This window comes from Neolamprologus multifasciatus, chromosome 15, assembly GCF_963576455.1.
Source record: "Neolamprologus multifasciatus chromosome 15, fNeoMul1.2, whole genome shotgun sequence".
Taxonomy (NCBI): Eukaryota; Metazoa; Chordata; class Actinopteri; order Cichliformes; family Cichlidae; genus Neolamprologus; species Neolamprologus multifasciatus.
In genome coordinates this window covers 27727340-27752862 of record NC_140453.1, presented here as the reverse complement: position 1 = coordinate 27752862, position 25523 = coordinate 27727340, and the positions used below count along the sequence as shown (strand labels likewise).

Sequence of the window (25523 nt, the reverse complement as noted above, 5' to 3'; positions counted from 1 at the left end):
GACATAGACTCAGCCATGCTGTGCTGAAGTTTGTCCTTAAAGCGCTCTTATCCAGTATAAACCACTAATAATGAGACAGACAGTAGATGGAGAAGTCCTCCTCCTGTTTCTTTTGTTGCTAACTGCCATGGTTTGTTTTCTTTCTGCAAGTGTCCAGAGTCAGAAGAGACTGAGAAGGTGAGAGGAGATGGGACACTGGCTCTCCATCCTTTGCCATTACTCGCCTCTTCCTCAAAGCCATGCTCACCTCAGCTATCAATGTACCCGCTGCATTCCAGTCACACCTGTCGATTATCAGTTTACCCTCACTGACCCACGGCCACGTCCAGCTCTACACTTTACTACGAATAAAGCTGTTTTCTTAATAAAACACTGTAAAATGTATGTGCTGTCTCTGCGTTTGAGTCCAGTTTTTCCTGTCGGCCTGTGACACTGCATCCCTGATGATACACCAGGACAGATCCAGCAGTGTGTGAGAAAAAGGAGAGCAGGAGAAAAAGGAGCCAGCAGCAGCTGAGAGATGGAGAGGAGAACAGACAGCCGTTCTCTGTACTTGTTAAAAATTAAAACACATTCTAGATATTTCCAACACAAAATATAACTGCTACCTATACAGTGGCAAATATGTGGTGACAAAGAGAATCCAGATCAACTGGAAAATAAGACTTTGTAAAATGAAAAGTTTTATCAATGTAGCAGAGCAGTGAGTCCCTGCTGCTGCTGGACAAACACCTCCTTGTCCATGTTTCTGTGTCTGCAGACTGCAGGACAGGATGGATCTGTGAAGGAGGAAAAGATGGACAGCTTTGATAATACTTTGATTTATCCAGAATGCATTTAATGAAAATATTGTTTTCAAAGTGGGATTGTGCTGCTTTCAGTGGGAAAGGTTTACAGCTCTTCTAAATAAAAAATGTAGCTACAATATATTCATGAACCTGAAGTTTGCAAGTATCAGCATCAAATCATGAATGTGAAACTCCTGGTGTTTCATGTGTCCTGATGCTCAATCATCCAAGTAAACAAATGCCAAAAATGCTCATCTGGACATAGTGTTTTCTGGGGCATGGTGTTTCACACAAATATAAATGAAATAAATATGCTGTCCAACACATCTGTAGCTGCTGCTGTCACACATGCTCGGTGACAGCAGCAGTGTGTTATACCTTCTTGGTCTTCTTGACCTTTGAAGCCTGTCACCAAATTCCAGCAGATTCTTCACCAGGACCCTTTGTGATAGTTCAACCCAGGAGCGTCAGGTAAATGACGCTCCTGGGTTGTGTGAAATCCCAGAAATACACCTTAGACAAAGTGAATCTGTGAACTAAGGTGTAGGTGTGTTAGATCATGTTGTGGTGATCCTCGATTTGGGGGATTTGTGTTCATACTGGAGTGCAAAATTAAAACCAATAGAAGATGGACAAGAAAAGTTCAAAGCCATCATGTGCTCCGTTTAGAAAAAATAAAAAAGAAGAGGAGGAGAAACAAGCAAAAGGTGCAGGTAAGAAGATGTGTGATTGGATGATGGCAGGTCATCCTGAAACTATCAGAGTCAGAATACTTTATTAATCCCTAAGGAAATGATGTGCGTTACAGCTGCTCCAAGAAGAAATGGTAAAAATAGTAACAGTAACAGACTAAACTCCAAACAATACATTATGTTACAGATTTGAATATTAATGAGTCTTTGCCAAGTGTTGATTTGTCCTGTTCTCATTGTATGATGAATTATGATGGCTGTTTGCATTCAAATCACACTCTTTCTCTCTTCATGTGTGTGTTTCTCTGGTGAAATTCAGTCTGGTTCTGACAACAGTTTTATGTTAATGTACAATCCTTAATATGTTTTATGTGTGTGTGTGGAGGGGGGGGGGGGCAGAGGGAGTGTTCGCCCGGGGTGCCAAACAGGCTAGGACCGCCACTGGCCCTGACAAACTCAGCTGAAGCTCTTCTTCTCAGTTTCTCTGGCAGACATTCATAAATGTCTCTGAGCTCCTTCAAAGGCTGATGGCTGGGTTTTGGCGCCCTCTCATGTCAGAAGCTCAGAATGCATGACTAAAGCTGTGACTGGCTGGGAATCGTTAGTCAGAGATTAAATAAATCATGACGCTCTGGCAAGCAGCTGATGTCACACTCTGCTGGCTGCGGATTGGTCCACAGGCAGCAGGTGATTAGCAGGTGTGCTGACACCTGAAACCTTCATCCATCAGCAGCTTCACTTTGTGTCTTCAGCAGCAAATGTTGGGTTTCAACTGGGACAGAGAGAACGGAGGTGAGTCTGTGTCTACTTAGACTCTACTGTCTCTGTCTGTGTCTTTGTTTCTATGGATCTCACTGACAAACTCTCTTCCTCCTCCTCCTCCTCCTACTCATGGACGAGACAAGAGTCCACCACAGTCCAGAGTATCTGTGCTGATCCAGGAACAGGGTTAGCCTAGAAAACAAAGAACGCTAAAGTCTGACTCAGTTACCATGGTCACTGACCTGCTTCCTGTCTACTCCTCCTGCTGAGCCCAAAGTTGTTTGTTTCATAATCTATAACTAATGTGAGCATCACTCTGACCTCACATCTCCATAAACACCATGACACAGCAGAGCAGCGTGAACTCTGTGCTTTCTATTCACAGCGTGTGCAGTACAGTTTTGCAGTATCAGCAGCATGTGCAGTACAGTTTTGCAGTATCAGCAGCGTGTGCAGTACAGTTTTGCAATAATCCAGTGAGGATGATCAGAGAGGAAACATGGAAGACAGCAGTGTTAGAACTCATCTGTTTAAGTATTGTGATGATATTTGAATGATCAAAACTTTAGTAGTTTGAGTTCTGCAGTTTCCTTGCCTGCTCGGTGCCACTGATGATTCTCACATCTCCACCTATCTGAAACACAAGTTTGTTTGCTCTGTTTTTATTTATTTATTTCTATCCCCCAGTGCGCAAATATAACTGAACCTCTGTAACACAGTAACCACATACCTGTAATCTGATTACTGATGGATGTAATGTGAATACTTTGGAACAGCCTTTTAGTCAGAGGTTAGTAAGTCTGAGTCTCTGTGAACTTCATAACACATATAAATTCATACATGAATGACTTAAAGTATTATTCATGAAACTAAACAAACAGTCAGCACTTTGAAACAAACTGAAGTTACTAAAGTTTCTTTTCTCTGTTGAATTAAACTGTAACTTTAATCGTGATCAATCATTAATCATGTTCTGAATGAAACACAAAGAGCTGCTCACTGATCAACAATGAGCTTATTCTGTGTTTCAGACTCATCATGGATCCAGACTCCATTGGTAAGATCGCCTCACTGTTCAGTGAAACCTGAAACCCACTGAGCTCAGGTTCAACTACATGTTTAAAAAACAAAAGCCTGTGTGTGAGGAGGTGACAGCAAACAGAAAGCAAATAGAGACAGAATAGAAATGTCTGTTCTGTGTTCTGTTGGTTAAGATCATTATCCTGAAAGTAAAGTGTCACACTGTCTTCAATTACATATTCAGAGCAGGGTGTTTGTGTAAGATGATCCCTGAGTGCTGCCTGACAGGTGAGTTTGAGCCTGAGTTCAGGGAGGATGGAGGAGCTCTGATAGCAGTCTGAATGACAGTGCTGATGGTCATCATAAGACTCAAACATCTTCACTACAAACAGCTTACTTTCATGTATTTGTACACACAAACAATACATATATGTACAAAGAATAAGAAGAAAATGAAGCCTGATGTACACGAACCTGAGCATTGACACAGAGGCGATGAAGTTCACACAAATGTTTATGCTCACCAGTGTTTCCAGATGTTTATGTTCACCAGTGTTTCCAGATGTTTATGCTCACTAGTGTTTACAGATGTTTATGCTCACCAGTGTTTCCAGATGTTTATGCTCACCAGTGTTTCCAGATGTTTATGCTCACCAGTGTTTACAGATGTCTATGTTCACCAGTGTTTACAGATGTTTATGTTCACCAGTGTTTCCAGATGTTTATGTTCACCAGTGTTTACAGATGTTTATGCTCACCAGTGTTTACAGATGTTTATGCTCACCAGTGTTTACAGATGTTTATGCTCACCAGTGTTTCCAGATGTTTATGCTCACCAGTGTTTCCAGATGTTTATGCTCACCAGTGTTTCCAGATGTTTATGCTCACCAGTGTTTACAGATGTTTATGTTCACCGGTGTTTCCAGCTGTTTATGTTCACCGGTGTTTACAGATGTTTATGTTCACCGGTGTTTACAGATGTTTATGTTCACCAGTGTTTCCAGATGTTTATGTTCACCAGTGTTTACAGATGTTTGCTTCCTGTTTATCAGAGAGTTTCAATCAAATCTGTCCATCGGGCTACAGAACTGCCATGAAGCTCCAGGCTCTGCAGAGACTCTGTTGCCGTGGGTAACAGTGCACTGAGTGTATTCTCTGTAGCACATGTACTGCAGTACACTTAATGTACTCTGTGTAGCACATGTACTGCAGTACATGTACTATACTCTCTGTACCACATGTACTGCAGTACACTTAATGTACTCTGTGTAGCACATGTACTGCAGTACATGTACTATACTCTCTGTACCACATGTACTGCAGTACACTTAATGTACTCTGTGTATCACATGTACTGCAGTACACTGAATGTAGTCTGTGTAGCACTGCGTGTACTCTTGTACAGTCAGATGTTCAGCTCTAACACTGACCCTGAGACATACTTGCCAACCTTGAGACCTGAGAATTAGGGAGACATTCAATAAGGGGGGGAGGTTAGGTATACATATACAGAAAACTTTACAGTGTTTTTATTTAAAATTATATTTAAAGTAAGTTATTACTGTCCCCCAGCCGGGGCTGTCCAAATTCAGAGGCTGCATCCTCCTGAGAACCCGGCCTTCGTGGTCTAAGTGGGCCGGGTCCTCTAAAAGCCGGGTAGGCCAGAAGTGAGCGACTGTGACGGTCTAGCCCTCAAAATGATGTCACGAGCTTCCTCAGTGGAGTGAAACTCTGCCTTCTGCTCCTTGCTACCTAAATATAACCGGACGCTGACATAACTTCTCGACCATCTCACGCTTCTTTTTCATCAGTTTTCTGTTTGATGTTTATTCAGCTGTGTGAAAACCCTGAGAGGAATCCTCCCGGGGGATTAATAAAGTTTTATTTAATCTAATCTAATAACTTTAATCTCAGCCAAACTGATTTACTCAGGAACAAATAAAACACTGAAAAAAGTCAAACAATAACATTTTTAGGTTATCTGTGTGCCTTATATATCACATTTAACCTGAGTAGTGAAAGACCGCTGGGGTTTGAAAACGATCTGCCGGGAGTTTGCTGTTCTCGCCGGCTTAGATATTTGAAATTTAACCAGCTACATTCTCGCCTGAAAATATGCTAAAAGTTTATTTTGCAACCCAGAAAGAGTAATAAGAGTACTGTTAAAACTAAGTAGCTGCCGCCATTGACGGGGTGGCTGTAGCTGAGGTGGTAGAGCAGGTCATCCACTGATCGGAAGGTTGGTGGTTCGATTCCTGGCTTCCGCTAGTCTGCATGCCAAATATCCTTAGGCAAGGTACTAACCCCAAATTGCTCTCCGATGCATCCATCGGAGTATGAATGTGTGTGAATGTTAGCTATGAAGCACTTAGAAAGATGTGCTTGTGTGAATGGGTGAATGCACTAGTTGTGTAAAGCGCTTTGAGTGCTCAGATGAGTAGAAAAGTGCTGCATAAGAACCATTTACCATTGTTGGAAACTGGAATTGGCTGGGCCGCGCTATGAATTCAGGGATATGGTTTTTCATTTTGTTTTGGTGGAAAATCAGGAGAAATTCGGGAGAATGGTGGCTCCGGGAGATTTTTGGGAGGGGCACTGAAATTCGGGATTCTCCCAGTAAAATCGGGAGGGTTGGCACGTATGCCCTGAGAGTCAGCTGACCTCTGACCTGTACATGTTCAGATGTTACGGTGACATCGCTGTCTGTTTCTAGTGGACACCGTGTTGGTGCAACACGTCACAGCGGCTCTCCACTCGGGGGGTGGAGCTCAGCGTGACGTCACAATGAGCAGACAGGAAGTGGCCTGCGCTCTGAACAGGATGTTCCACAGCGCATCACAGGACGTGCCAGTTCATGTGACTGCAGCAGCCACCGAGGAGACATGCAGTCTGATGTTCAGGTTGTTTGACCGGTCAGTGTACTCACAGTATCACATTACTTGTAGTGCTCATAGTACTAACAGGACTGCACCCAGTCAGAGTAACAGTGTGTGTGTGTGTGTGTGTGTGTGTGTGTGTGTGTCTGTGTGTGTCTGTGTGCGCGCGCGTGCGTGCGTGCGTGTGTGTGTGTGCGTGTGTGTGTGTGTGCGTGCGCGCTGCAGCAGTCAGTCTGATGAAGTTTCAGCTCGCTCTCTTCAAACCGCTCTGATCGCTCTGTCCTCAGATAACCTGCTGCTAAAGTACAGAGGTGAGGACAATACACTGCTCTATAGCAGCCCTTCACAATAAAATGCACAGCCCTTCACAATAAAATGCCCTGTAGAATAAAGCTTGGGTGTTTTCAGGTCTGCTGCAGGTCTCGACAACCCCTTCAGGATCCATCAGCAAGCCTGGACTCAGGTGTTTGCTGACGGACCTCATCCAGGTAAAAAGCTCACACTACATTTCCCAACATGCCTCTGCTGCTGCTCTCTGTAACGTGTTTTCAGGTTCCTGCGGCAGTTCAGGAGGAAGTCGTGTTGGACGATTTGGAGGCGGCGGTTCAGTCGTGTTTTAAAGGGGTGAGAACACAAACGCACACCTGGCTGTGATTGGCCATCGTCATGGTTAACATGTTATGTGTGTTTATAGGTGTTGACCCCAACGGTGAGCAAGCATCATCTGTTGTCATGGCTGCAGAGTGAGCCATGCCTGTTGCTATGGTTATCCACTCTGTACCGGCTGTCAGCCAGTCAGAGCATCCAGCACAACGTTCGCTGTCACATCTGTAAGACCCGCCCCTTCACTGGGCTCAGGTGATATACATTTTAAACTGGAAACTGAGTAAACACGGTCCAGATGTGTGACGAAGATTTACCTGTGTATTCAGGTATCGATGTATGAAGTGTGTGAACGTCCATGTGTGTCAGAGCTGCTTCCTGACTGACCGCCAGACCAGGAAACACAAAACCCACCATCCAGTGCTCGAGTTCTGCAAGCAGGTAAGAACACACGTAACCGGAAGCACAGGGAACAGAACAGGTATCAGGAAGCTCAGGGAACAGAACAGGTATCAGGAAGCACAGGGAACAGAACAGGTATCAGGAAGCACAGGGAACAGAACAGGTATCAGGGGGCACAGGTAAGAGGAACAGGTGAAAGCCTGACAGGTAAGAGGACGCAGAGAGGAAGCGAGGGGTAAATCCCCACAGGTGCACATGGAAGTAATAACCTGTTCAGTTGTCATTCTATACCAGCCCACCTGGAGAGAGTCTCTAACCTCGTTGGTGCGCAGTGCTCATCACACCTTGCTGCCACGGCGACACACTCAGAGAGAAGCTAATTGGAAGAGGGTCCTAATGTGGGAGGAGCCAAGCGAGACGGAGAACAGGTGTGAAAATAACCCTAATACGACCCCCCTCGTTAGGTATCTTATTATAATTACATTTCTTTTCCCCTCAGAGCTCCACCTCCTTCTGATGCCTCAACACGATTGGCTGGCTCGTCTCACAGCCCCTCCTCTGAGAGGGGTGTTTCACATGGCGCCTCAGAGGCTCCTCCTCCTCACTGCTCTTCTTCGTGTAAATCTCTGCAGACGAATGAGGACACGTCCAGTCAGCAGGTGACGTGATGAACTCACTGTGTACTGTGAGGTCATAAAAATTATGTGATAGCAACAGTCATGTGACTGTGTGTGTTTGGCGTTGAAGACAGTGGCGTTGCTGACAGACGTGAAGAACCTACAGAGGGACCGATGGTGAGAACAAAGAAAAACAGAGCCAGATGGTTTTATCAGCCTCATGTTTGTTTGTTTGTTTTAGTTTGCTACCTTATGTTGTTTGTTTCCCCATCAGGCTGTTGGAGCAGGAGCTCCAAACGTTTCGGCTCACTGTCCAATCCGAGCAGGGCATCCTGGAGGAAAGGTGCTCTGAGATGGAAGTTACCGTGGAAACATTGACGCGGTACAATGCCCAACTGCAGGGCATGCTCACACAGGTGAGTGGATGTGGGCGGAGTGATTGGCTGATGACTGCTCAGGTGCCTCCTAGGAGTTGTAGCTGAAAATGTTGTTCTTCAGGCTCTGAACAAGATGGAGGCTCAACAACACGCCAGCAACATGCCAAACAGTGCCAACACGGAGAACACAGAAAGAGGAACCATCACGCCAACTTCTGACACTCTGAAAAGCACAGAAGAAGAAACAGAGGAGGAAGAGGAGATAGAGGATGAGTGGAGCCAGGAAGAACTTCAAACTCAAACATCTCCCACAATCCACCAGGGCTCACCTCCCTCACCTGATGGAGACTGTGAGGAGGAGTCTGCAGGTCGCATGTCTCCACATCATCCAGTAGAGCTACAGCATGGCCCTGAGGAGGCGGAGCTACAAGGAGAGCGAAACAGTCTGTCTGAAGAAGAGGAGGAACATGGGCCACGTGGTTCAGAGACGCTGCTGCAGGGGACTGTAGAACGACTGAAGGCTGCGCTGGAGACACACAGGTGGACTCAGACAGGTGAGGCACAGACAGGTGAGGCACAGACAGGTGGACTCAGACAGGTGAGGCACACACAGGTGAGGCACAGACAGGTGGACTCAGACAGGTGAGGCACAGACAGGTGACTGAGACTGCAGAAGGAAACGGAAATGACTGCCTGAGGTCAAACTCACCTGTCAGGTGAGCACACACCTGACAGTCAGTCCCTGTAACAGTCAGTGCATCGTTTACAGCTGCTGCAGATCCTTTCCAGCTCAGTCTCTTTGTCCTTTCTTCTTCATCTCTTTGATAACTTTGTCTTTCAAACACTAAAATTAATGTTACATCATGTTTCTAACTCTGTGTCCAGGTGAGAGGATGAGGGCGGAGCTTCTGCAGGCTGCAGAGCAGGTGGGAGACTCGATGCTCCACCTGGTCGACGCTATGGAAACAAACTCACCAGCTGATTCGTCCAGCTTAGAAAACTTTATTTAAACATTAAATAAATGCACAGATACAAAAAGTATCAAAGTTCACCTGTAGAAAAGTTACCAAAACATAACGTGTTTCTATGGAGACGTGAAGCTGCCAGGATCATCAAGTCGTCATGTTTCATGTGATGTTTTACAAACATGAATTTAAATAAAACATGAAATTTCTTTTGTCATATTTTTAACAATTCATCTGAATTTTGTTTACACACAATAAATAAAATCCATTCATAATTTTTACTCAAATGCTTCCCAAATAAAACTTTAAAATAATTAAATTAAAACAATAAATGGACAGATTAAACTTTATATTTAGATTTTTAACTTTAAAAATTAACATTTTAAAACAATCAGATTTGAAAACATCATTATGGCCAAAACAAACCTGGCATTTAAAACACACCTGGACAGGTGAGTGACAGGCAAGTCGTACTACAAACACAGTAAAGATGATAAATGGATTCAGTTTCCATTTTAAAATTGGCACCAGCAGGCTTCCATACAGCCTAATTAAAGGCTACATTATCCCAGAATAACTGATCAATAACCCATCAATAACCAGCACCATCAGGTTTCATGAAAAATAAGACTTTCATTTTGAAAATCAGCTATCGCCGCGACCTGCGGCCCCTCCTCCGGCGTGATGACAGTAAGGGGGCGGGGCCTGCAGAGATTGGGGGTTTCCTGCCGGGTCCAGCCTGGCGCAGCCCCTCCCTCCTTGGGTGAAGGGGTGTGGCCTGACCCCTGGTTTGTATCTGGGAGGGTGGGGGGAGTGCCCTCTCCCTTCTAGCCCCTCTTCTGCTCTCTGACAGCCTGTTGAGGGGCGGAGCCTGAGTTATGTCGGACTGAGCAGAGTCCCTGCTTAGCGTGCTTAGCAAAAGGCTGCTGCTGTGACCTTTGACCTCTGTGGGCGTTCTATCGGTGTTCAGGTCCGGGCTCAGACTCCTGAACAGCTGACGAACACAGGGAGGCGGCGGCCCAGAGGGGGTGGAGCCTCTGCGCCACAGGAGGCCTCTGGGTGGGTTCTTGAGGATACGGTTGGAGGCGGGGTCGTAGAACCTGACAGGAAGTCGTTTGTATTTGACCTTTAACCCCTGCTGCTCCACCGGGCGGCGTTTCTTTCTGCAGCGTTTGTGGGTGGAGCCTAACGCAGACACGCGGGTGGGGGCGGAGGCTGATGGGGAGGAGAGTAGGTAGACCAGCGAAGTGCGTGGCTGTACAGGTGTGATGATGCTGGAGTACGACGAAGGGAGAGAACGCCACGTCGGCACAGGTGTCCTCTCAGCTGCCTCTGGACTGGCTTGTGGGTAGTCGATGGGTGGGGCCTCAGGGGATAGCTGATGCACGGCGGGAACGACCAATCGGACTGTCTGAGTGCTGTGACTGACCTTCACCACCTGCAGGAACAGTGCAGGTGAGACCTTGTTCTTTTGCAGGAACTGACAGCGCTCTAAGTCACACGACTCACCTGACACCTTGATGCCAGTCTGAAGCTCCGCCTCCTTCCCCTCCTTCTCCTCATATACACATAGTCCCCCTCGTCTGGGTCCAGCAGGGGTAGCATACCTGCATCTGGCTCCACCTCCTCGGGTTCAGCATCCCCCTTAATTTTCTGGCTCCGCCTACCATACCTGAGTTTGATGACATCAGCAGAGAGAGTCATGGGTGTGATTTACGACCTGAACATGGATTACCCGCAGAATAAAACCTCGTTTTAGTGGAAAAGTTGCGTGACAGCGACCACTTCAGTTCTTATACCTGAAGTATCTTAATCCAGGATATCGTTAACCAGGATGTTATTGATGTTATTATTTATTTATTTACTTTTACTACCTCAAACTGCAAACGTAAGGGGACTCAGGTCTCTAGACTAACTCTTTGCCATGGCTGCACTGATGCACCTAACAACAAAAGTAACAAAAGTTACGTGCACACAAATTTTTCAACCACATCGCCGCAGCTTCACTTGGGGGGATCGTGGCTCAAGAGTTGGGAGTTCGCCTTGTAATCGGAAGGTTGCCGGTTCGAGCCCCGGCTTGGACAGTCTCGGTTGTTGTGTCCTTGGGCAAGACACTTCACCTACCGCCTACTGGTGTTGGCCAGAAGGGCCGGTGGCGCGATGTGGCAGCCTCGCTTCTGTCAGTCTGCCCCAGGGCAGCTGTGGCTACAACTGTAGCTTGCCTCCACCAGTGTGTGAATGTGAGAGTGAATGGGTGGATGACTGGACGTGTAAAGCGCCTTGGGGTCCCTAGGCGGGACTAGTAAAAGCGCTATACAAATACAGGCCATTTACCATTCACTTTGTTTTTAATACTGTCCATACAGACAATATTGATTTGTAAGTGATTAACTAACAATCTTGTTCTTTATTTGGAGCTCATTTCTACAAGAAAGATAAGTTACCGTATTTTTCAGACTAATGGTGCACGGGTTTATAAGAAACCAAACAGTCAGATAAGTCTTTAATAAACTCAACTCATTCGTCTTGCTTCCTCTACTTCTGTATCATTGATTCATTAATGTTGAATCCTCTCTCAGCTGCTCTGTTCCTGCGTGACTGATAAGAGTTTGAAATCCACGTCGTAAGCATGTCTCTTAACAGGAGCCATTTTGGGGTCCTTATACACACAATATGGTAATATTATGCTGAAGCACAGTACGTTTCACTACAGGAGGCTGCTGACTGTGGTAGCAGCTGTGCTCCAACAATCTATCAAGCGGTGCGGCTTCATAGCTTACCAAAGATACTGAACCATTTCGACAGATTTTTGAGCGCCGTGCACATAAAATCGTTTTGTGGTCAGTAAGCACAACCAGAATTCATACATAAGGCACACTTTTGAGGAAATTAAAGGATTTTAAGTGTGCTTTTATAGTCCTAAAAATACGGTGCAGAAAAAGTTCTTGTGCTTAAAGTGCTTCACTGAGCTGAAATTTAAACTTAAAATATCTTAAGATATATAAAATTAAAAGAAAGTCAAAATTAAGTGCCTCAAAGGTTTTGAACTGAACATCTCAATATCTGAACATCTGACCTTGTGCATGGGCACCTGAGAGGTCCCGACCCTGACTATCTCTGATTGGTTTAGACCACGATATGGGCATAATGCTGTCTGTTGTTGGCCACACAGAGACTTCTTTTTTTTTACTTGAACCTGGGATTTTTTTTTGTCGCTCCATTGAGAAATTAGGTCGTATTTGCAACCAAACTGGTCGCACTCTAGAGCCCTGTCAGCTCCACTAGCTTTATGTGAGCTCAGCTGACTTCTTGTTTCCTGTGGATTGTAATATTGGCAGGTTTGGCTCACCTGGCGAGGGACTCTGTGTCGAAGTAGCAGATGAAGCGCCCGCGCCTGAACTGTCTCACCAGCCTCTCCACCTTCTGCTCGTCCTCCTGCTGGATCTGGGTCCAGGTCTTCCCCCTGAAGGATTCTGGGATACACTCCGTGGTGGGCCTCACCTCCTCGATGGGTAGGGTCCAGAACCCCTCCTCCGTCCTGTCACCAGGACCGTGGAGGGCAAAGTGCAGCTGCTGTGAGTACACTCTATCTTCCACGTCCACCTGCGCGTCCATCAGATGGCAGAGGTCCCGCCCCTCCGCCTGACTCACCTGCGCAGGTGTGTCACTGAGAGTTCGCGCTCGTTGCAAAACCACCTGCAAGGTGACATCAGTGATCAGTGTCTGCGCTTGTCAGGACACGCCCAATTCTTCCCTGGACCCACAGGTACCTGCACAGGCGAGTCCCAGTCTTCACTCTGTGTTTCCATGGAAACAGGGAGGCTTAGCTGGAAGCTGTCTGTATCATCTTGGCAGGAAATGGCGCCATAACAGCACCTTTGAATCACCTGCGGGTGGAACAGAGAGACTGGTTGACAGGAAGTCCACCTGGGAACCATCAGAGTACTGGAACAGGAACTAACCTCCTCGATGGTCTGGTCCAGAGGGTCCGTGTGGCCTGAGGAGAAGGCATCCTCTCTGTGGGCCTCCCTCCTCTCCCTCTGCCAGGTGAGCCAGGGCCTCTCACCTGGACCAGGCCTGTGGTCTGTGGGGGCCAGGTGGGGTCGAGGGCCATGGCCTGGACCTCCAGGGCGCTGCGAGGAGGACGAGGACTCACTGGTTTTCCTCCTGTTCGTCTTCCTATGGGCTTTCCTATGGACAGGGGGCGGAGTCTCCAACTGAGAGGCCGGCGCTCTGCGGTAAGGAGAGTGGGTGTGATCAATGACGCCTTCGTCCTGCTCTCTTTTAGGTACAGACAGCCTCTCCTGGCCCACTCTGTCGCCTGACTGGCTGCAGGCATCATCTTCTTCCATCGGACGGGCTGGGTGACAGGAAGCGTCATCAGAGCTGGGCAGGCGTTCCCGGGTACCTTGAGACCGGCTGTCGTCGGACAAACGGACTTCATCGAGCTCCGCTTTTGGCAAGGGGGGGGTGGAAACTGATGGGAGGTCAGTGTGAGACGGCCTGAGGGGGACAAACAATTGGACAGGTAAATAAACAGGTTTGTTTGAGTTGTCAGAGGTCTATGAAACCCTGAAGCTACCTGTCCTATCCAGGTAACTTCAGGGGTAACTGCGGATTTACAATGAAGGTAGTTCACTTATTCCTGGGGTGTCTACCTCCTGAGTCTTGCGTCATTAGCTGTCTCTGGGTGCAGACTGTTGTAAACTTCCAGGGATCCATAAGAAACAGGATTTATGAAGTTTCATGTAGCTAGAGGTTAGCAGGGAGTTAAAAGAAGTCCCATGAATGAAGACAGAAAACTAAACAGCAGTGACGTTTGTAGGTCAGGGGCCCCCAACTCCCGGCCTCAGGGGCCGGTGTCCCCCAGGTTTTAGATGTGTCCGTGATCCCACACAGCTGATTCAAATGGCTGGATGACCTCCCCAACATGTCAGCAGTTCTCCAGAGGCCTGGTAATGAACTAATCATGTGATTCAGCTGTGTAGACCCAGGGTGGGATCTAAAACCTGCAGGACACCAGCCCTCGAGGTATATTGGTGTTCTACCTACAGAGCTATGGTAATATAAACACATTAGCAGAGCGAAGCTGGACGACACAGCTAACTTTGCCCCCTCAATAAAAGTTTATGTGAGAGTTCCTGATGGGCAAATGCAAATGAAAAGATACTGAGAACAGCCCCAACTTCATCTGAGATCATCCATCAGCAACATGAGGTTAGTGTGGTCTGTCCTGATCCTCAGCTTCATGTACACGTTCAAATCTTTGTTAGCCTCAGAGTGACTCGAACAGGGGTCGGCAACCCTAGGGTTAGGGTTGCCGACTAGGCACGACTAGGCAACTAGGCACGCCACAGTTGGCACGCGAAGGGTTAACTGATGGCACGGCCATAGCTGGACTGGCCGTCGGTGGCCCGATGTTCGGCCGCCGGTGTTCCAGATCAACTGGCGTTTAGATCAACTGGCGTTTAGATCAACTGGCGTTTAGATCAACTGGCGTTTAGATCAACTGGCGTTGGTCGAACAGATGTGTGGCAGACTTGAGTTTCAGGAGCTGCTACTGAAAAACCAGCAAAAAAAACGCCAAATGTGTCATCTGTGACACTTGTGAGGTTATCTCAAACACACTCCGTCAGTCTTGATGCTGTTGAACAACAAAATGTTTAAAAATGTGGCGAGTTTACCTGGTGATGTCCTCATGCGCGACGCGATCGCGAAAACAGCAAACAAGTAACACCACGCCGATGTTGTTCACAGGACAGCAAGAGTCAACGATCGGGAGACTCTTGTCGTCGTTATCGTTCCCCTCACACAGTTTATTTCTCCGGTTTCAGCGTTTTTGCTTCACAACTAAAGCGAGCAGTTTACTTTGTGCACTAACATGGACTCGAGTCAACCAGCGCCACCTCTGGCCAAGTGCCACAACCTACAGCCAGATCAACCTGTGACACACATCTGCAACACGTTTGAATTCGTTTCATGCACATTTGTACCTTTCAATCATGTCTGTTTGTGCGTCATGCAAATAAACCTTTGAAATGAATGAAATGATATCATGTTTGTATTATCAGCCTACATTTCTACAAAATGCCAAATTATATACACAAAGTCATAAGAATCACCACCCTTGTTCATCATGATATCAATACTTTTGCCCATAAGAAAAATGTCGTGAACAAATACATGACACACTAATATTTCACCAGTGTCAGGTGAACTGAACTCCAGGTAAGAAGTTATGACCTGCAGTCTCTCTGGGTCAGATATGAACCAAGTTCAGGTGGAGTTTATTTTGTTTATTCGTGTTGAGCTGAGAGGGGACGCAGTTTGTCCCGGACTTCAGCTAGAATGAAAAAAGACACAAAGGTGGAGTTATTCTGTCTTTGCTGCACAGCTGCCTCTTCGGCTGTATCCCAATTCAGGGTCTGCAGCCTTAAAGACCGCATTTTAAGGCCGATTACGTCACAGCGACACGGCGAAGGCTGTCCCAATTCAAAGGCTGCTCGAAATGCAGCCCTCAAATGCGTCCTTCATTTCCCTGAATTTTAAGGACGTGGCGGTGTAGACTTCGTGGCCCAACATATCCCAGAATGATAGGCGCGGCGGTGGGTGTGGATAATTTTGCCGAAAAAAAAACGGGGGATGAGGGGCGCCCGAAGAGTAAACTTTAAGGAAGTACTGAATATTATGTCACTTATTTATGTGCAAATGTTTAATAACGAAGAACATTAAAACATTCCTGTTGGCCACATGTCGGCAAAGTCATGTGACATTAGTGACGTTTACTTTAAAATATACGCCGTTCAATAGCTGAGCTTAATCAGAGAATGATCAAAGCTCATGTAGAAACAAACAAACAAATGAACAAAAGATTTTCTCCTTCATTTCTGTCAAACAAAGCTGTATGAAACGTTTCCAGCTGTTAGTATCATGGTTGCTAGGCAACCTGGGCAGCGCAACGGAGGCTAGACCGTCCCATTTCACAAGCCTCGCACTTCTGGCCTCAGCAGTCTTTGAGTACACGGCCCTTGAGGATCGTTGAGGCTGCGTACTTTAAGGCTGCAGACCCTGAATTGGGATACAGCCTTCTTCTCTCATTCTCTCCCCTCTCTCTCCTGTTGCTACTTCAATCATGAAACTGATCAATGATCAGCTGATTGTCTCTCTTGTTTCTTTATCGCCCACTTTCTTCCAGAAACAGGAAACCAGCCGATGTCGCACTAAACAACAGCAGCACGTTTAAGCTTGATCAGCTGTTGTTAGAATTGATTTAATATTAATTTCTAGTATCAGCTGATGTTTTCTGGAGCCACAGCTGTAAAGCTGCTGGTCATGATGTGGGTTTGGATATGTGGTGAGAGGGAAACATGAAGATGAAACCAGGAGATGTCCTTACTGAATCATCAGAGCTGAACAGGTGATGGAGAAACAGGTTTACCTTTTAGGAGACATGAATGAGTTGAAGTTATGAACTGTTTCTGAGAGACAAATAACACCAGGATCCTTTTCTAAGTAGCTGACAGCTGGTAACTGTGCAGGGGCGGGTCTAACAAAGTGTTGCCAGGGCCAGGTAGGGCATTAACAGGGAGAGGGGGGCACAAAGATACTTTCTTATTGTAAAATGTATAGAAATCATACATATACCAACAAGACTGTACATCACTGTCACAACAGCGTTTGTTTTCATTCAAAGGCTTTATGGCTTTAATACCTGGTGGGCCGGTCTTTAGTCAAAATGCCTGGGCTGCTAAAAATAACTTAGCCTAGCGGTGAGAGGGACGTTGTTAGCTTTCCACATTCCGACACTTCAAAAGCTTCAGTAGCTGTCCGCTCAGCGCAGCATCAGCACCACGGAGATACACGGATACATCCGTAGACTCGAGACACATTTTTGGGACTTTCAAGTGTTTGGACCAATGTTTTCTTTTCTGATCAAACCAGAAATCTTTAATGAGCAGCTGGTTTGTCTCGCATTAACTGGCTGAGTTAATGCCAGTTAATGCAACATCGAAGCAGCTGGAATCCACAGCTGTGTGTTCATGGAGCTGCATGTTCACCTGCTGGACGTCACTACCTGACAAGTTTAACTGTCTTCAGAACATTGCAGAGGCCTTATTGACAGTATTTGGCTCTAATATCTGTGTGAGCAGATTTTCTCTCACATGAGTCCTCAGGCAGCCTCTGAATGCTGGACACTCGGAGACCTGTGTGTCTGAGTGGGAGACCAGAGATCACACTAACATGTGTGTCTCTGTATTAACAGACATGCCATATTGGCCCAGTTTTCTTATCATTGTTGTGAGGAGACCATATATAGCATTTGTATTTTCTGTTGTACAGTCCATTTGCTGTTATGGAGTTCTTGTTATGGATAAAAAGTGCCTTCTTTTTGTGTCTAAATAGCTGATAACTATTCGCTGATAGCTGCCAACATCTGCGAACAAATATGATTCTATAAAGTGGTTCTACAGGGTGGGCCATTTATACGGATACACCGTAATAACATGGGAATGGTTGGTGATATTAAAGTCCTGTTTGTGGCACATTAGTATATGTGAGGGGGCAAACTCCTCAAGATGGCTGGTGACCATGGTGGCCATTTAGAAGTCGGCCATCTTGGATACAACTTTTGGTTTTTTTTCAATAGGAAGAGGGCCATGTGACACATCAAACTTATTGGTAATGTCACAAGAAAAACAATGGCGTGCTTGGATGGCATGCAGGACTTTAATATCACCAACCATTCCCATGTTATTACGGTGTATCCATATAAATGGCCCACCCTGTATATAGTGTGTAACTGTTAATATAGAGCGTTATTAAATTGATTGCTAATGTAATCATATGGCACAGTGACCTCTGAGGAAATTTTAAATGGCACTCGCCATCAGAAAGGTTGCCTACCCCTGCGCTAGAATATTTGGTGTCTGGCAAACCAGTCACAAAGCTCTGGCCACTGTTACCAGGGTCCCCTGTTACCAGGGTAACAGTGGACAGATGATAAAAGGAGAGCAGAGGGAAGGTGAGACTGAAAATACAGAAAAACAAACATATTTCAGTCATCCATTTCCTATTTATGTACTTTATCTTTTAGCTATATCTGTTCTTAGTAACTTTGTTCTTATATTCCCTTTTATTGCTGTATAATTAGTGCCCTTAACCTGATGACATATGTGGTACTTTGTTAATAGTCTTTTATTTATTGTCTTAATTTTCCTGTTTTTATTGTAAAGCACTTTGGTGTACCACTGGTCTTTTAAATGTGCTATACAAATAAAGTTGTATTGTATTGTATCCAAGAGAGATCCCATATACCCCATAATAACCACAGTGAGTTTCTACTACTGGAGCCACTGTGTTTTCCCTCCGTTTACCTCAGCTGTCTATGTGAGAAGCCCCCACCTTTATTTACTCTGGAAGAGGCTGAAAACGATGTGAGTCAGAGAAGCTCACTGCTGACAGCGATACTGAGGTTATCCTGAAATTTTCCGTGGGTAAGTGTTTTGCTCACTTAATCCTGTTACAAAACAGGATAAGCTAACATCCTGTTAGCTGTTTTTAGTTTGCATTAATGAATTTGTCTTTGAAGTAGATCTAAGTTTGTTGGACATGTAGTGAAGTTGTAGGATGTGAGGAAGTAATCAAACTGAGGGAAAGCGTAATTTTTAGGACACTCGAGCCTAACAGGAGCTGGCCTAATGTTAGCTTATAACAGCTCTTTTTGTTTAGCCGGCTCGCTGTCACGGAGACAGGACGGTCACATGTCTAATCAGCTGACAGTGACAGTACTGGTGTGCAATCACAGACATTAATTCTCAGAATATTTCACTGGTAGGGTTTTAATCCTCTGATAGTGTCGTGTTTGTAGCAGGTGACACTCGCGGGGATCGTGTTCTGTCACATGAGCTGTGAAATGTCCCTTTCAGATTGGTCACATGGTGCCAGCTCCGCCCCTTTCATGTGAACACACAGGTTGAGACTGTCACAGGTGCATCTATGTGGGTTACCTGGGGTCGTCGTAGCGATGTGGGTGGTGCTGCAGAACGTCCTGGAGGAAGCGCTCCAGCAGCGTCAGTCTGTTTCTGCCGCTTGCTGAGGAGGTGGACCCTGAGCCTCTGGAGGACGCCCGGACTGAATCCAGGTGTCTGAGACTGGACAGGTGCTGGAAAAGACACACGACGTGATCAGAGAGTCACATGACCTAAGGGCACGTTCAGGTTCTCCTGTGACGTGTGTGCATACCTGGTCCAGGTTCCTGTACAGGACTCTGCAGTAACCACAGTAACCCTGTCTGCTGGGCTGACACCTGGATGGGCCAGGCTGAGGCTCCGCCCACATCCTGTCACACAAACAACACATGTGACCACAGAGCTCACCTATCTCTGAAACAGAAGCTGAACGCTCCTGCACAGGTACACTCACCTGCTGGTAGGCTCAGCCTTCCTCTGGTCATCTGAAAGAAACACACAGTGTGAGACAGATATCACGTGTGTGTGTGTGTGTGTGTGTGTGTGTGTGTGTGTGTGTGTTCTACCTTCATCAGAGGAGTCGGGCATCCTGACTGGAGATCTGAAAACAAACAGGTGAGAGTCACACCTGTAGCTGTCAGCACACACGCAGGTAGATAGATAGATGGCGGCGTGTACGGGCGCCGCGGCGTCAGAGTGGAAGTTGTGTGTGTTTGTGAGGGACTATATGATACGTCTGGTGTGTGTGTCTGGTTTCAGTACTCACCTGGAGGACGTGCAGTCAGTGACCTCTCTCTCCAGTCACAGTGCTCCATGCTGTAACCAGTGGTAAGGTGAGTGTGTCCATGAGCCTGGAGCTACAAACGGGAAGTGATTGATTATGGGTCAGAAGTCAGCGGAACACACTGGCCTGTCTGATCATGAGACAGGAAGCCTCTGATTAGTCCAGGTAAACCTGCAGCACAGACAGTCCATTATGCAGCCAGGTTGGAAACACCTGAGGGTGCTTATTTATCGCATCATACACACTCACAGCTCAGTAACGTGACTGGCTGTGTGAGGACGGAACTTGTACAGCCCTAGTGAGGGTTTGTGATGTCACAGCTCACAGGTAATAGGCTGTTGAGTTGGAATTATTAAGGTTAAAGGTCACAGAGCCTGAAACAGGCGTTTCTTAACTGTGAACACTTCTAACAGCTGCCAACAGGACAGCCCACCTGAGCTTCACGGGCCAATTAGAACACTGGTAAACCCGCCCCCTTGCAGAATGAGGTACTCCCATTGGCTGTTATTCTCACTTTGGTCAGCCTGGCGTGGGCGGGGCCGGCAGCTGTTTGATTTAAAGTTAAAGAAGCAGACTGTTGGCACGGGAACCATCTGACTGCACATATACAGTCAGACACACACACCAACACAGCATCAGCACCAGGGACTTACCTGGCTGCGTCACCACGGTAAATGATCAGAACACCTGGTTGGGATCAGGTGATGTTCAGATTACGATCGCCTGCTGAGTCACAGCTGATCCCTGATAACTGATCATTAACGTTTACAGACGTCTTTCAGTAGAACGTCAGAGGCTCTTCACGAAGCTCTATTCATCTGCTCTGAGACGTACCTGAGGAGGCCTTTGACTCCTGCCTCGTCGTCACATGACCTGTTACACACCATGTCAGCGGGGAGGAGTCCCATACATGAGCGTATATGAGTGCATTACAGGCGATGCTGTGCTGTGATTGGTGTTTGAGTGCAGGTGTGTCTGCTAATAAAATGATTCATACGTAAATTAAACAGCCTCCTGTGTGACCTCCACGTACGCAGAGCTGCTTTACTGACTGAAGGACCGCTGCTTCAGGTTAACCCAGTGTTTAACCTGCATGCTTACATTCAATTCAATTTTATTTATATAGCGCCAAATCACAACAAAAGTCGCCTCAAGGCGCTTCATAGAGAAAGGGGCGGGGCTACATCTTCTGACCAATCTAATTGTGATGTTGAGTTTGAGGTCAGCTGACCTTGTCACCGATTCTTTGATTTCCAGATGTTTTCAATGAGACTTACTGATTTCATATGAACCACTGACTGAAGCTTAGACTGTGCGTCTCATTGTCACACCGCTGTGTTACTGAAACAGTTTATGTTGTGTGTAGATCTTTATCACCATCTGATGAAATCTCTGGTGTCTCTCATAGGGATCATTTTCTGTGGAAGATTCACATGACCCATGAAACACCTGTGATTGGTTCAACACTGCCAGCTCCACTACTATTATGTGACCGGCGGTTAACGCACTGTGTTTATAACCAGCTCCCGTTTCCATGGTAACTCTGAATAAACAAGCAATTATGTCAGTTATTTGTTTGTAAACAAAAACCTTTTCTGTTGTTTACACGGCGCCTTCGACTGACCACTCACAGCCCTGCTCTCCCTGCGCTCTGATTGGCTACTGTCGCCTGAACCGAGCTCTAATTGGTTGATTCTGACTGAAACTAACTAGCCGCGTGCTAACCTCCCCTCTTAAGCCTGACTGGTTAAACTCACGCTGACCCCGACTTAAACCGGACTCGCGGTAACCATGGCGACGCCGCTCGTCATGCTGCCGGTGACGTGGCTTTACCCTCACGGCAGCTGTTAGCATTAGCACTTGGCTATGCGGTAGCATGGTTAGCCCGCTAGGTCAGGCCGTAAGAGCAGCTGAGTGGCTGTCTGCGGGCTCGGTGCATTCACATCAGGGCGGACAGAAACCGTTTACCTTCCGCTGTTTGTTCTTCTTCTTGCTTTTGTTCAGTTTCCACAGATTTAAAAGTCCTCCGCCGTCGCGCGTTGCTACCCCCCTCTGTTTAAGTTCCGGTCCGACTCTTCTTCCACGGTTCCATTCGCTGCAACACAACGGGGGCGTGCCACCGCCAGCAGGCCGCACGGAGAAGTGCAGCCTCTACAGCCCGGGTTCCAGGGTTTTTAAAAAAAAAAAAAAGTTTCTTGTTTCTGTCCTCCAATCACAGCCCAAGTTGCACATTACATCATGAGTTTGGCCTGAACATTATCACTCTGCACAGACTAATACAATGATTAATGAACTAGCTCAGGTGATGAAGCAGATTTTAATTTGAATCCACTGAAGAGGATGCGTCAACTGAGTGTGCCCTAAATAAAGTTTGAGCTGACTTAGTGGTTTAATCTTAGGCTTACTTGCACCTGAGTTTAGGATCACCTCTGAGTTTACCTGAAAGCACCCCTGAGCTCCATCTGCTCAGTGCTACAGGTCCCTTAACCACAGGTGAGAGTGTGTGTACAGTTGAGACCGACACAGTGTATGGTGCAGAGTTTTTATTTCAGATTTTATTGAATGCTGCGACGTCCATCGACTGTACGAAGTCCTCGAACTCAGTGATCTTCTCCTCCAGGATGTCAGTGCCCACCTGAGACAGGTGACATCACACAGGTGAGCTTACACACAGGTAACAGCATTTACTGCTGCAGGTGTGTCACAGGTGATCTAATCAACCTGACAGGCACCTGATCAACAAGCAGTAACAGGCCACTCACCTTGTCATCCTCCACCACACAGTTGATCTGCAACTTCTTGATTCCGTAACCCACGGGAACCAGTTTGGCTGCAGGACAGATTAATCACAGTTATCGATCAGTGACTCCAAGCTGCAGCCATCAGGTTATTGGTCAGTGATCAGAAGCTCTCAGATCAATATGAGTCCATCAGTGATCAGCCGAAAGATGGTGAGTTAGATCATCAGTGAGCCTGATCAATATTCTACACACAACTCGATAATCATGTGTCTACAGGAATCACACCCACTCTGATCAATAACCTATTATCAATAAACAGTTCAGAACATCAAAATGAGCCTGTACTTGACCAAAAATATTTATCGCGATATACATTTGAAAATTTGCGATAACGATATAACTGACAATATAATTGACACGAGACAAAATACTTTACAACTCCACAACTTTATTAGTGCAAAACAAATTAAAATTTTTTTTTAAAAAAAAATGTATTTTCACTTAAACAAGCAGCCGGTTTTTATGTGCATCAAAGTTATATAAATATTTAACAGTGAAAATGCAAATTCCTCACTGCCAGTTTAACCAAAAGGCATTTCCAGTGGAAACTGGCCGACATATCCTCAGCATAACCATGTATAATATCCACAACACTTAAAAAGAGGTTATACACACACACACACACACACACACACACACACACACAATACGGTAATATTATGTTGAAGCACAGTACGTATCGCTCCGCCTACGATACCCGTAATGCTCCGACAATCCATCAAGCGGTGCGGCTTCGTAGCTTAGCAAAGTCGTACTGAAACATTTGACAGATGTTCGAGCGCCGTGCACATAAAATCGTCTAGAGGTCAGTAAACACAACCAGAGTTCATACATAAGGCACACGGGATTATAAGGGGCTCTGTCGACTTTCAGAAAAATCAGAGGATTGATTTTAAGTGCGCCGTATTTTCCAAACAACACGGTAATAACGACGGCCCGCTAGCATGCGCTACCAAAAATAGTGCTTTGTTGTGTATCTGACGGACGAAAGCTAAACCAGTTCCACACCAGTGAAGCTGCAGCATTTTTACAAACCAACTTTCGCCCTTCTTATTCTCCGTCATGCTTTTTCCGCCATGTGCGTATGAAAACAAAGGCACTGTGCATGCGCGTTTTACCCATATTCTATCGCAATATTTCATTTTCTTTTTGTTGCCCAACATTATACCGGCATTACCGTGAACGGTATGATATGGCCCAGCCCTAGCCTGTAATGATATATAATCATTACTTCAGGTGTCACAGGTATACTGATCCACCCAATAACTGATCAGCTCCATTGATCCATCAGTACTCATCTATAGTCAATGATCACAGCGTTATCAATAACTGAACTGACAGAGTACTGATCAGTACCTCACTACTACTGCGAGTGTTAGACACTACTACTACCACCACCACCACATCATCTGGTACAATGATTACTGTAATGCTACCAGTAGTATTACTCTGTGCAGTACCCACACCAGCCCATCTATCCAAATGCTGACTCCAACCCTGTGTGTAATACTTTGACCCCACAGTGGTGGGTGTAGTAGTGTATGCAGTATTTGCAGTAGTACTCACACTGGCCCCACACCAGCCCGTCCATCTGGATACTGCGTACGCACTCCTCGAGCTTCGCCATGTCAGTCTCATCGTCCCACGGCTTCACGTCCAATAGAATCGAAGACTTGGCGATTACTGCGGGCTCTGCAGGACAGGGGAGGGGTTAGTTACTGTGAAAACTGAGCGAGCCACGAGCCGTGCGAGGGCGGGACTCGTCAGGCAGAAAAGGCGTCCATCAGGCGTCAGCCGAAAGATGGTGATTGGTTAATCATCACAGAGTCTGTATGATGCATTGGCTGCGAGGGGGGCGGACCTACTTTTAGACTTCTTGGCAGCGTAGGCGGCGAGACGTTCCTCCTTCAGCCGGGTCGCCTCAGCATCTTCCTGTCAAACAAAACTCAGGTTAGAGTGACCATGACACTGTAGCGTCATGGTGACATCACCACCTCCTCACCTCCTCATCTGAACCAAACAGGTCGATGTCATCATCGTCCTCGTCTTTGGCTGTGGTGGGGGCGGAGCCTGAGGTGGTGTCGGCCACTCCAAGGGGCCCGTACTGACCCAGGGGCTTCTTCACACCTGGAAGACTAAAACAGGAGGCGGAGCTTAGTTGCTGCTGCCAGCACACCGGTATTCACCCCATGATGTCAGCAGCACTCACCTGCTCTTCTCGCTCTGGTAGGACCGGATGTGGTTGTACCAGCGGACTGCGTGGTACAGGTCAGCAGGGGGCGGAGCCGAAATAGCTTCGAAGACCGCCACGTCAGCCTGGGAGGGTACGTACCTGAGGAGAGAACACGTGACCATGGTTAGGGGTACTCCAAGAGCAGGTGCAGGACTTCACTCCGTCCACGTGAGTCAGCGCGCAGACTCGCGGCGCGCAGCCGTTAGCTAACAGCTTGTCACGTCAAACGGAAGTGAATAAAAACGGCATCGGCACGGACCCTACCCCTCCTTCCAAAACCGGTGCACCTCTCGCGCCAGATTACCGTCCCGTTTCCGGTTTCCCTTCTTTAGCGCTTTAATCAACGCAGCTAACTGTTAGCTTAGCATGGACCCAACATGGCGGCTATGTTGGGTCGCAGTTTCTCCCGCTTTACGGCGGTTCCCGGCACTCACCCTTCGATGTAGCTGCGGTCGGACAGGAAGTCATTGAGCACTTTGAGGCCGGAGGCTGACTTCAGGTCACCGAAACCCATGATAAAGAAGAACCACGAGGACGCGCGAGGATCCGCCGGAGGAGGAAGAAGAGGGAGGAGGAGGAGCGGAGATCCTCTTTATAGGAGGAGACAGACTCCTCCTCAGAGTGCTGCCGCTCCG

At 46.7% G+C, this 25523-nt stretch overlaps 3 protein-coding genes across 4 annotated transcripts; 1 reads left to right on the top strand and 2 right to left on the bottom strand.

The window, feature by feature from the left end:
- The first annotated feature begins 2174 nt into the window (after positions 1-2174).
- On the top strand, positions 2175-9147 carry dytn (dystrotelin). Its single transcript, XM_085132915.1, has 15 exons — positions 2175-2272; positions 3274-3299; positions 4315-4389; positions 5976-6174; positions 6364-6449; positions 6547-6626; positions 6691-6762; positions 6833-6996; positions 7071-7182; positions 7438-7571; positions 7643-7802; positions 7891-7937; positions 8035-8176; positions 8259-8691; positions 9023-9147. The coding sequence occupies exons 2-15, from the start codon at positions 3281-3283 to the stop codon at positions 9145-9147; spliced, it is 1848 nt and encodes a 615-aa protein (XP_084989041.1). The 5' UTR covers positions 2175-2272; positions 3274-3280.
- zdbf2 (zinc finger, DBF-type containing 2) lies at positions 9124-22256 on the bottom strand. 2 transcript variants are annotated; one of them, XM_085132913.1, is made up of 11 exons: positions 21823-22256; positions 19837-20025; positions 19637-19671; positions 19525-19555; positions 19345-19441; positions 19110-19264; positions 13065-13605; positions 12873-12989; positions 12452-12798; positions 10612-10774; positions 9124-10540 (listed from the first exon to the last, which is right to left on the bottom strand). In XM_085132913.1, the coding sequence occupies exons 3-11, from the start codon at positions 19656-19658 to the stop codon at positions 9752-9754; spliced, it is 2262 nt and encodes a 753-aa protein (XP_084989039.1). In that variant the 5' UTR covers positions 19659-19671; positions 19837-20025; positions 21823-22256; the 3' UTR covers positions 9124-9751. The 2 variants fall into 2 exon arrangements, with proteins under 2 accessions (XP_084989039.1, XP_084989040.1); XM_085132914.1 differs by having other exon boundaries at positions 19837-19927.
- Positions 22257-22382: 126 nt separating this feature from the next.
- eef1b2 (eukaryotic translation elongation factor 1 beta 2) lies at positions 22383-25481 on the bottom strand. Its single transcript, XM_085132919.1, has 7 exons — positions 25323-25481; positions 24865-24987; positions 24658-24790; positions 24521-24587; positions 24222-24347; positions 22617-22684; positions 22383-22489 (listed from the first exon to the last, which is right to left on the bottom strand). Exons 1-7 carry the CDS (start codon positions 25400-25402, stop codon positions 22403-22405), a joined length of 684 nt encoding a protein of 227 aa, XP_084989045.1. The 5' UTR covers positions 25403-25481; the 3' UTR covers positions 22383-22402.
- Between the last annotated feature and the right edge of the window lie 42 nt (positions 25482-25523).

Excerpts from the sequence above, each read along its gene's own strand:
- zdbf2 (XM_085132913.1), bottom strand. The coding sequence starts at position 19,658 with ATGCCCGACTCCTCTGATGAAG. Across the intron at positions 12,990-13,064 it reads TGGACCAGACCATCGAGGAG|GTGATTCAAAGGTGCTGTTA; the intron begins GTTAGTTCCTGT and ends TTCCACCCGCAG. Across the intron at positions 10,541-10,611 it reads GACTGGCATCAAGGTGTCAG|GTGGTGAAGGTCAGTCACAG; the intron begins GTGAGTCGTGTG and ends CTGTTCCTGCAG.
- eef1b2 (XM_085132919.1), bottom strand. The coding sequence starts at position 25,402 with ATGGGTTTCGGTGACCTGAAGTCAGCCTCCGGCCTCAAAGTGCTCAAT. Across the intron at positions 24,588-24,657 it reads TGTTTGGTTCAGATGAGGAG|GAAGATGCTGAGGCGACCCG; the intron begins GTGAGGAGGTGG and ends TTTGTTTGACAG. Across the intron at positions 22,685-24,221 it reads CGGGCTGGTGTGGGGCCAGT|CCAAACTGGTTCCCGTGGGT; the intron begins GTGAGTACTACT and ends TCTGTCCTGCAG.
- dytn (XM_085132915.1), top strand. Across the intron at positions 7,183-7,437 it reads TGCTCGAGTTCTGCAAGCAG|CCCACCTGGAGAGAGTCTCT; the intron begins GTAAGAACACAC and ends ATTCTATACCAG. Across the intron at positions 8,177-8,258 it reads TGCAGGGCATGCTCACACAG|GCTCTGAACAAGATGGAGGC; the intron begins GTGAGTGGATGT and ends GTTGTTCTTCAG.